General features: G+C 44.6%; 2 protein-coding genes across 4 annotated transcripts; one reads left to right on the top strand and one right to left on the bottom strand.

The window, feature by feature from the left end:
- Positions 1 to 5,547: 5,547 nt before the first annotated feature.
- LOC111068766 (ATP-binding cassette sub-family A member 17-like) lies at positions 5,548 to 10,914 on the bottom strand. The gene is given in 10 exon segments (XM_041594644.1): positions 5,548 to 5,860; positions 5,925 to 5,990; positions 6,067 to 6,702; positions 6,775 to 7,069; positions 7,483 to 7,722; positions 7,801 to 8,379; positions 8,454 to 9,383; positions 9,385 to 9,904; positions 9,941 to 10,531; positions 10,591 to 10,914. Coding segments are annotated over 10 exon segments (4,182 nt in total). The 5' UTR covers positions 10,603 to 10,914.
- LOC121404662 lies at positions 7,374 to 8,454 on the top strand. 3 transcript variants are annotated; one of them, XM_041594625.1, is made up of 3 exons: positions 7,374 to 7,502; positions 7,567 to 8,123; positions 8,190 to 8,454. In XM_041594625.1, exons 2-3 carry the CDS (start codon positions 8,025 to 8,027, stop codon positions 8,397 to 8,399), a joined length of 309 nt encoding a protein of 102 aa, XP_041450559.1. In that variant the 5' UTR covers positions 7,374 to 7,502; positions 7,567 to 8,024; the 3' UTR covers positions 8,400 to 8,454. The 3 variants fall into 3 exon arrangements, with proteins under 3 accessions (XP_041450559.1, XP_041450558.1, XP_041450557.1); XM_041594624.1 differs by having other exon boundaries at positions 7,374 to 7,639; positions 7,697 to 8,123; XM_041594623.1 differs by having other exon boundaries at positions 7,375 to 8,123.
- Positions 10,915 to 11,120: the final 206 nt, after the last annotated feature.

The following is an 11,120-nucleotide window of genomic DNA, read 5'->3' as shown; positions in this document are numbered from 1 at the left end:
CCAGCCAATGGCATAAACATCACAAATAGCATAACAATCGAATAACAATCGAAGCTGGAAACTGTATCGATTTGCGGGAGCGGGGATGGACACGAAATAGGTGATGGAAGGAAGAGAATGAGAGAAGTGTTTATTTTTTGCTTGGGGGTGCCTTTTGGTTGAATAGAAGATGGGGATTTTTTTTGTGATGTTGGGGTTTACTTGCATTAGAATTAATTTTTGAATTAACCGAGGGGCGCAGCTGCATGACGTGTAACTCAAGCATCTAGTTTTCTAATCCCATAGAAATATATAATGAGAACATACTAAACCTAATCTCTTAGAATTCAGTATTTTTCTAGTTTTATTTATAGTATTATCTGGTATTTCCAGTATTTTATGGTTTTTCCCAGTATATTTCTAGTTTGATTACATTTTCTCAATCTCTGATTTCCCATACATTTATCAATGAAACCCCCATCTCATAATCATTTGTATCTCCATCTCGTACGAACCTCCATTGAGTGGATGTGACCCATATTCTAGCATACACGTATTTCCACTACAAATTCACCTTTGATCTGCTCGACGAGGTCATACCCCTCTTTGGTTTCGACCAAAGCCCACATCATACAGACCGCCGCCGTATGACTCAATGACTTGTGTGAGATCGTAGTTAGCCATTTACAGAGTTGTTCCGAGTGAGTACACTCAAACCACTCGTACGAACACTCACATTCATACAGCGACACTTTGCACTTTGCCCATAAATGGCAATGCCATAGCGAGCGGCGCTGAAAGCAGCGAGACAGCGACAGCAGCAGCAGCAGCAGCAGCAGCTGCCCAACGCCAACGTTTACTACGTTTAACCTAAAAACAAAAACAAACAAAAAAAAAAATAATAAAAAAGAAAAACAAAAAACAAATCGAAGCTTTCATTCATAAAAATCGCAAAAGGAAGCAGCAAACGCTGGCGCTGACTGCAGCAGAGACTGCGACAGAGAGAGGCAGAGGCGGCAGCAACAGCGGCAGCGCGACACATGCCCAAATTTGTGGCATCCGCTTGTGGGGCGATGATTCGTGAGCGGGCGATTAGACGACGCGGACAGCGGAGCGGCGTTGACTGCGACAGCGACCTCATTCGCAGCGTCAAATGCTAATTAATATTTTTGTGTGCTTTTTTTTTTTGGTCGCTGCCTTTGCTTTTGCTGCTGTTTATGGCTATCTCCCTCTTTTTTGGTTTTGTGAATGAGTGCAGGTCTCTGTGCTCTTTCGCACTCGCACTCGTTCTCCCCAGCTTTGCTCTGCTCTCTGCTCTGCCCTCTGCCATTCATCATTGTCTGAAACAGGCATCATCATCATGGCATGGCATTCGGAATCAGCGCGGGATCAGCACAGTGGCCCATTCACAAAATATAACGACACACACACACACACGCACTCAGAGATACACTCACACTCATAGATGCAAAAGTGGAAGTCCGGAACTGGGCGCTTTGTTGCGGTTCCTATCAGATCTGGTCTGTAATTAGTCGAATTGATCTGGAATGAGAATCAGCGGAGAGAGTAATGAGGTTCAGTGGAAAGAGATGGGAATGAGAATCAGTGAAGAGAGGACAAGGGCATGAGAGGGCACCACAGCCTGAGAATCAATGGACAAGTGGGTTGGATCTGGTATGAGAATCGGTGGATAAGTAGAGCGGGTAACCACAGAGAGTGGGGTACTATGAAGAATTAAGGGGAACAAACTATTGGGTTTTATATGAGAAAATGGTACATAGAAGAACTGTAAACTATAGTTGTTATATAGAAAAACATTCAAAGAGAACATTTTGCAACTTTAATTGAAGGAAACAGATCTTTGGGTGACTTTGGTTTGCTGCATTTAAATTGAATGGAAACATGAATGAAATGCAACCGCTCGTTGGCCAGCAGATTCAATATATACCGATATTTTATTTCAGTTTTCTATCAGTTTTCGATTAAAGTACTCAAAATATTCCTTACTTTGTGGAATCTTTTCGATTTACTTGGGAACAAGTTTTTTGTCACTTGCTTATGCATGACATTCCAAGGCAATATGATCCATTAGATTGAACTTTGAACCAAGCCCCCCTCCCACTCCACTAATTGCCAAAGCGACATATCATTAAGATCTCCGTTAATCTGCGATGGTTGGCCAACAAGCAGAAACAAACAGCAGCAGGTTCGTCAGCGAGCAGCGGCCTCTGGAAGATTAATGATGTTTGTAAATGGATTTTTGAGCAATTTTTGTGTGTGGCTTTTTAGCCGAAAGCCACCAGCGATACCTAATACATCGCGATACTGGTCGGTCGGTCACTTACAGACACGTGGAGGCGACGATAGAAATCTGAGGAATGTAGGTTGATGATCTGATCATCATGGCTCAAAATGTAGTGAAAACAACAGACACCTTCCACGTTCCAGTCATGTGTTGGGTGTCTGTTGGTTGATAGCGGGGAGTGGTGTGGATTGTGTGTGTTTTGAAGAATTTCTGCCACTCTGCTGCTGCGTTAATTACAGCGCCGCTGCTGCTGTTGCAGCCGGCGAATGTTGCCTAAAACCGGCGCAAGGCAGAATGCAGCGGAAAAGTCACTTAACTCCATCCAGCCACAGCCACAGCCGGCTAACAGCGTGCTGCAGCGGGGGGTTTTGTTTGCAGTTTCACCCACCATCTCGCACTGCCTTCCCCTTAACTGGCGGCTACTTGTTTGCATTGCCACTCTGACAGACGACAACGATGCAACACCACTGGCAATATCAATTTGTGTATCTCTTTCTCTCTCTCTCTCTCTCTCTTTCATTCTGTTTTGGGATTTTTGTATTTTTTTTTCTTCTGTATTTTCTGTGTCTGTGTGTCTTTCCTTCTGTGGCCTGCTGAACCGGTCTGCATCCGCATGCGACATTTTGTATGCCATTCACATTCCATGGAAGCTGACTCACGCCCGCCACTCTGCCACGCATCGCATCGCACTCGAGCTGCGTCGGTGGCTACTGTCTCTGCCTCTGTGCCACAGTGCCACGGCCTCCAACTCGAAGTCGAGTCGACTCGATCCATCCATATGCATATCCGCCACTCACGCGTGCAATATTCGCGCCTACCAATGCTGCCTCAAGGTACAGTGGAACCACAATGAAAACGAAGATAACTAGTACTTTTGCGGTATCAGAAACATTCTCCAATTGCTAAAATATTTTTCCAGTTTAATTTCAAATATTATTTGTAATATTTTTTTAATTAATAATTAATTATGTATTATATTATATTTGGTATCTGGTATCTGGTATAATTCAAATTTTTATCACACATTTTCTTGAACAGTTGATTTATATAGTATTTTCGATATTTATGAAGTCATTCAACGCACTGTGCCCCACAAAATTGTGTGTGTGTGTGTGTTGGCTTGCCTGCCTGCCTGCCGTTTCTCTGGCTGGGTCGGTCTTTTATTTGTTCCGTTTGACTTTATTTGCTGTTGGTTTTTTCTGCTCTCAACCGGATGTTGTGGGAATTTTTGCATTCTGTTGCTGCCACTGGCACTGCCTCTGCCTCTGCTTCTGGCTCTGTTGCTGTTATTAACTGTCATATGCGACGCGTAAATGCTTATTTTGTAATAATAAAATTTCATGTATGGTTGGTTGGTTGGTTGGTCGCTCCCCCCTCTGTTGTGTGGTGTGGTGGTTAAAGTGGGTGGGGCAGCTGCCACACGACTGACTCAGTTATCAGTTTTTTTGTGTGATGCAGTTGCATTTCCTCTCTGGGCTTTCGGTGGCGCAAAATATAATGACAGGCGGGCGGGGTACGCCTGCTTTTTCGCACATGCCACATGTTCTTCCAGGGAAAAATGGTGCACCCTCAGAGGCAGAGTCCTATGCGTGTCTAAAGTCAATTTGCAGAATGTTAGACTTCAGAGAAGGCCTACCTTTTACCCTCCACTGGACCCTCGACGTATACTTAATATTTGAAAATTTACTCAGGACTTTTCTCCCTCTCGTTATTTGTTTGTTTGACTTTCGGGTGAACCGCAAAGTTGTGGCCCATTTGGAAGTTGCAATTTCTTGTACATATTTTTTGTTGTATGTTTTGCGTTATGAAATTATTAAAATTATCAACTCGTTAAGGTGGTGCTACCTTTTTTGAAGAAAAAAAAACAAAGCTAAAATGGCGAAGTTTTGGGGTTAAGTAAAGAGTGGAGCTCTGAACCCAAGTGAAAGTTTTTCTTTTATAGGGAAAGCGCTGCAGAAATGATAGGGGAAGGAGAACAGTTTGAACAGGTTGAGGATATAAATCATAGGATATCTACCTATATTTTGGTTTAATTTTGCAAGAATTGCCAGTTATCACTTAGAAGGAGTTTCCCGAATGAAATGAATTTTTCGTCTTCAGAATATTAGTCACCCGGTAGATATATCTATCTACCCATAAATAATCGCACAAGATGGATTCCTCTAGACGTCACAACACAATAAATTACTTCACTTTCTTATCACTATTATGGCCTTGCCCCTGGACTCCTTATCACTCAGCAAACACAGCCATCATTGCCCCGTACTTGCTTAGAAAAGCAGCAACAAATCCAAACAAAATAGTCCCATAAATCTAGAAAAAGACTATCGTTTTAGGGTGCCCCACTTGCAATTATCCGTGATATCATTGGATACCATAATAATAGTCGATAAAACCCGAAGTCCGCTCTGAGAAAACAAAGTTCAAGTTGTGAAATCGGCGATAAAGTCGCGGCTCAAAGGCCGAAAAAGAAGAAATAAATAGTGTTTATAATTCATGGAACTAATAATTTTCCTTTGATTTCTAATAGAAAGTTTCTATACCCGTACTCGAAGAGTTAAGGGGTATTTTAGATATGTGGTCAAAGCGGCTGTGTGTATGGCAGAGAAAGCATCCACAATTTTGAACCGAGTAAACAGTATCGTAGAGAATGACCATACATACTATGACTATTGCCAAATTTAAATCAGATCGAATCATCACTAAAGTTAGAAAGAATATTATTTAAAGTATAATGAGCATAGGCAAGTCATGGGAGTGGGAGCAAGACCACACCACCCCCCTAGGCCGGAGCCGGACTATCCCGCGTGCGCCCCCTCCCATACCATACCCAACACCACGCCTTAAAATTATACATGTACGATGTACATGCGATTTGCTATAACAAATCGTTTTTAAATCTATTCATCCAACTACTGGATATGGTGATTATCGAATTTGTTATGCTATGCTTCTGATAGGAACAAAAAAATACAAACAAACGCAAACCGATCAAATAAAATGTGCCTAATTTATTTGATTTATATATTATTAATTATTTACCGAAATTGAGCCGAAGGCCCCGGTGCTAGCGCTCCATACAGTCAATTTTAATATAATTTTATAATGTATTATATTTTTACCCAAATTAAACTAATTTTTATTTTGACAATAGGCAATACATATAAGTCTTAGTTAGCTCATTACTTGAACAATACTATATTGAATATCATATGATTAGATACAATTATAATTATTCATAGACCAGGCGTCACTTTTTAATGCTACCGTATTTTTCGTATACCGTATTTCGTATTCGTGCCGCGGCCTTTATCTTTATCAGATTTGGAAGCATCCTTCTTGGGAGCACGACTCTTCGGTTGCCTGTATTGATTATTTCTTTGATTCTTTTGTTGATTCTTTTCGTTGGCTTTCTTCTTGGCAATGTCCAGAAATACATCTTCCAGCGACGGCTGCGTCAGCGAGTAGTCTGCCACCTTCCACGGGCTGCGATTCCTCTCGATGTACGAGAATACCTTCGACCATCTCAGCTTGTCAGTGGGTATGTGGTAAGTGAGCCTGCCACCAAACTCTTCTCTGAATGCGCCAATCATTACGAGTGTGAGTACGAGTAATTTTTCTTGGTCTGAATGCAACTTACTCTAGCGATGCCGTGGGATAGTCCGATTCCATTTGATTCTTTATCTTCTGTAGAGTGTGCGCCATGCTGTGTGGTGTGGGTGTGTGTGTGTGGGAGGTTATGTCTATATACGGCCATTGAATAACCTTTGAACGGGGCTCACCTTTCCGCGTTCGTCTCCACATGTAACTTGAGCACCAGAGACTGGGCAAACTTATTCTTGATGCGCTGCTGCGATCCCAGGCAATGAATTTGCCCATCCACCATAATAGCCAATTGCGTGCACAGGGCCTCCACCTCCTCCATGCTATGAGAGCTAAGTACCACCGCCTTACCCTGGTCACGCAGGGAGGAGAGGATACTGCACACATGGCGCCGTGACGCCGGATCAACTCCAGAGCTAGGCTCGTCCAGACAAATGAGCGAAGAGCCCTCGCCGGCCACTGCTGCGTTTAACTTTCGCTTGGTACCGCCTCTGTAGTATTTGACCTTTTTATCCAGGTGCGCAAAAAAGCCAAAGTCGGTGGCCAACTTTTCGGTGGCATCTTTGACGAGACTCCGGCGTGTGCCGCGCAGCAAAAGGAAGATCCTCAGTGTTTGACGGCCAGTGCAAAAGTCGAAGAGCGTGTCGTGCTGGGGGCAGTAGCCGATCTGCTTCCTCGCTGCCGTGGGACGGAGCTTAAGGCTGCAGCCTCTGACGTGAATACTGCCCATCGTCATGCCAATGTCGCCCACAATCATATTAAAGGTTGTCGTTTTACCGGCCCCATTGGCACCCAGCAGGCCAAAGCACACGCCCCTGCAGTTTAATTTGGGATTTTGGTTTTTTTTGGGTTCTTGCACACTGCTGAACTTTATGCTCACTACTCACGGTTTGACAGCGAAGGATATTCCACGTACGGCAGACACGCGGCAGTATCTTTTCGAGACCCGGTTTAAGACCAAAGCCTGCTTCTTGCGATCCTCGCTCGACATTTTACTTATCCTTTTGGCCGCAGCAGCCACATCTTCATCGTTGATAGGCACATTTGGGTTACAACAAGAACAACAAATAATATGTTTTATGCCTTGCCAACACATTTCACTGTAATCGGCAAAAATCAGCAGCAACAAGTAGACAGTGCCAGTAATAAGCAGATACCTCACCTCCAGCCAATCCAGAAGGTCTGTAAGAAAAATAGGGCATACATACATGCATACATATACATATACATATGTATATATTATATATACACGTTTGCATAGGTACATATAAAAATTACTTTGACAATAGAATTAACTCATAATTATTCCTATAATTTGTACCAAAGGTTAATTTTTAGTGGCTTTTAGCGGCCAACTATGTAATATCTTCTTGTGGAAGAACTTTAATTAGGAAACAACTTTCTTATGGGATTTAAAAATTAAGAAAAAAACTTGACTGGGAAAATGTCAAAAAAAGTATGTCATAAATTACAGTTTTTTGTGACTTGTAAAGATTTTTACATCAAATTAAAATAGTTAAATTGTTTAAATATGTTAAGCTAAAATAAATTTCGAAAAACAATCTGGGCAGAAAATAATATGGATTAATACTTACCGAGGCAGGAACACGGGGGCGTAATAATTGTTCTTACGGGAGTACAGAGCGCAAAATAATCATCTAATTCCTCCTTCGGAACAGTAAAATATTGGCAATTTGTAAATCTTATACAGCAGTTTACGACCGCAAAATAGCCAGTAAACACAGGATAAATGTAATATACATCCATCATCCGAACTATGAACACTTCCAAATCAATTTTCCATGACAGTGCAATGATGAGGGCAAAAGCAGCATCTATGGAAACGTTGGAAACGGATTGCGGGCTAAATTAAATGGCTTCTCTGAAGACAGGCGTTCCCCTAAAAAACCTACCAAACAGAATGTTAAAGATGGCAATTATGAGCACTGCCGTGCCAGCATCTCTGAAAAGGCATGCCATCATATAGGTAAAGGGCAGACCCGCCACTCCGATGATCATGAGTATCAACAGCATCTGCCCGGGATGGCACATCGCATGCACCGCCAGCAACAGTGGCAGCGCAAACACAAAGTAGAGGGCCAAGTCTGTGATGTAGTGGGACAGCCAGTAGGTGGCCATGTTCACGCCGGACACCTGTTGCTGCATCCTAATCTGCGTTACCTTCTCCTGCGCCACCATGATGGCGAATACCGCCAGGACAATGGACAGATATAGCGTAACAGCAAAGCCAACAATGAAATACACTATTGTCTTAAGTCCTTCTCCATCCGCTTCTTTGTAGGGGGCATTGGTTACCTCTATGCTCGCCTCGGGACCCAGCATCGCTTTGGCCATGGCGTTGAATGCTAGATTGAGCGAAAGTGGAGCACTATGTAGGAAGAGACGATGCATACACCAGGCGATTGTCTCCTGGTCGACTGTGACTGCTGCTATAAGATTGCGCTTCATTTCGTACATCCTTTCGGGCGTTTCTTGTCCCGGGCCGACGTAGTCTTTTATATTTTTTTGGCATATTCTTTCGACGGTGCAGTGTGGCTGGGCCAACTCTTGGTTTCCAATGTCGATTGCAATATTATTTTCACGTTATCGCTTTTATAATCGGCCAGTGTCATCGGCAGCCTGATCAGTATGGACATCTCCGATGGCTTACGGATCAGAACAACAACGTAGAGGATTAAAGGCAACAGCAGGATAACCAGAAATATCCATTTCCTATCATACATGTAGAGAAGCTTCTTCAGCAGCATGGCCTCCCACTGGCCCAGGTGGCGCAGGCAAAAGTTGGGACGACGACTCTGTTCCTGACTCTGTCTCTGGCTCTGGCGCTGCACATCTGATCCGCCGCCGCCGCTAGTGCGACCTCCACCGCCCCCAAGATCTTCCGCACCATGCGACATAAATATTTCTGCAAGACTGGTGGAGCTAAGACCGAATCCCACAACATCCAGCTGCTCCTTCTGCTGCTCCAAGTCGCTGAATAGTGACCCAAAGGATCCCAAATAGCGGTGCGGCAATCGATAGGACACGTCTGATCCAATGTTACTATGAGGCCGCGTGTTGGGCACGTGGGCGGCTATCAGTTGGGTCAACTTGGACACCTGGCAGTTGGGGCCCTTCTCGCAGGTGAGCAGATAGCTGGTTTCGTTTTGTTTCTTGAGGAACGCCAGTGAGCCCAGGCAACGGAGCCGACCATCACTTATGATGTCAATGCGATCAGCCAGTACCTCGCCCTCGTCCATTTGGTGTGTGGTGAGCAGAATGGTGCGTCCCTGCTTCTCGTCCAGCAACAGCTTCCATAGTTCGAGCCGAGAGTTGGGATCCAGACCCGAACTGGGTTCGTCGCAGAACAGAACCTTGACGTTGCCGCACAGGGCACAGGCCACGGCGAGACGTCGCTGGGTGCCGCCAGAGAGGCTTCTGGCCGAGCTGGAGGCCTTTTCCTTGAGGCTAAGCTTCTGTAAGTATTTATCCACCTCCTGTTTGACCGCTGCCCCCTTTAGGCCTCTGAGGCGGCTGTAGGGAGCGAAGGTGACTGGCCACACTTAAACCACCAAAGAAGACGCTTCTCTGCGGACAAATACTCAAGGATTGACGGGCCTGGGCCCGATCGGCTTGTATGTCGAAGCCATTGATGATCGCTGTGCCGGAGCTGGGCTGAATGGTTCCCGTCAACATTTGTATGGTCGTGGTCTTGCCCGCACCATTGTGTCCCAGGAGCACCATGATCTCGTTCTCAAACAAATCGAATGTGAGGCCAACGACCACCTGTCGCTTACCAAAGCTTTTGCTGAGATTTTTGATTTGTACACCAGGTGTTTTGCCTTTGGCGTTGACATCCACGAACTTGGAGGGCTTACGTTTCACTGACTGACCCGAAGCTCGCTCCTCGTCGTTGGGCTGGACAGGGAAGAGCCCGGTCGGCGATAGTACTCGTCTTACATATGTACTTGGCCGGACACCAGAAGTGCTTGGTGCACGGGAAATTCCACGGCTGTGGCATGCCAAACTCCCCAGGCCTCACCCGCTCCATGTACAGATCTGGCAGATGAGGATCGAGATGAGGCTGAACAGCAGCATGATCATTAGTATCGCACCCACGCTTATGGTGTCGCCAAGCCACGACGTCTGAAAGAGATTGCTCCATTGCAGGCCCAGACGCGCCTCCTTCCATATGGAAATGCGATCCATGACCAAAATCATTCCCGACACAACGAAAATGCTGCACAGGATATTCAGCAGTGTCCCAGTACTTTCACTGTCTGTGGCAAACTTGGGCAAAGCGCTGGCTATGAACACAGGGACGGCAATGATGGCACACCAATTGGTGCGTGCGCAAAAGGAGCTGACCAGGAAGCCAAAGCAAATGAAACAGTGGCTGCACACAAGCAGATAGAACAGAAAGACCGACCAGCCGGTGTGAGGGAGAAGGGCCATTCCGGAAAAAGGTCCTCTGTCTTCCGACTCGGGCAGAGCGATCACCGTCCAAACGATTGTAACAATCAGAGATACTATGAATAAAACTATCATGGATTTGACATACCAGGCCAGCCATTGCAGCGAGTTGCTAACGTCGAAGATGTTCAACATTTCCTTCAGCTGAAGCTCCTTTTCCTCGACAATGTTCTGCACGAAATTGGAAAGTGTTTAAGAACTCTGCTTAAAGCATAAATTAACATTCTTACCTTAACATCCATTGTGAACGGGCATAAAAACACACACATTAAATATATAACAAAAATTTTGAGTATTCCAAAATCCCGTTGTTAACGGGAAAACGCAGAGCAAATCGAAATCTATTCGGCACTTCGGATATATGGGACCATTCGTCGGGGAACTCTATGCCGGTAGCACCTTTGTACGATGAATTTGTTGTAATTACTTCCTCTAAGGCCTTGGCATTGGCGAAGCCCTCAACATAGGGCAGTCGTTCCCCAAATTCAGCAGGTGCTGGTATCCCTTTGACAAGCGTCTCAAGAATATTATTTTTTGGCGAATAACAGAAAGCCATTGCGCTGTGGGTTTGGCAGTCAATGAGCACAATATTAAATAATTTTATTTGGTTAGAAGTGATTTTTATGGACTTACTAGTGTTGATAGCTCGTGGTGTAGTTCATTCCATTATCGCGTGTATAATTTATTCCCATTAAATAGCGCACCAACGAAAAAAAAATAGATATTATAATTAAACAAGCCAACTGGCATTTGCGTCCCA

The sequence above is a fragment of the Drosophila obscura genome, unplaced genomic scaffold (assembly GCF_018151105.1).
Source record: "Drosophila obscura isolate BZ-5 IFL unplaced genomic scaffold, ASM1815110v1 contig_30, whole genome shotgun sequence".
Classification (NCBI taxonomy): Eukaryota; Metazoa; Arthropoda; class Insecta; order Diptera; family Drosophilidae; genus Drosophila; species Drosophila obscura.
Note: the sequence above shows the minus strand (reverse complement) of the source record. Positions and strands in the feature narration are given on the sequence as shown.

What these genes read in the sequence shown, in the direction of transcription:
- LOC121404662 (XM_041594625.1), top strand. Translation starts at nt 8,025, where the DNA reads ATGTTCACGCCGGACACCTGTTGCTGCATCCTAATCTGCGTTACCTTC. An exon ending in GGACAATGGACAGATATAGC is followed by an intron (nt 8,124 to 8,189) that starts GTAACAGCAAAG and finishes GCTTCTTTGTAG; the next exon opens with GGGGCATTGGTTACCTCTAT.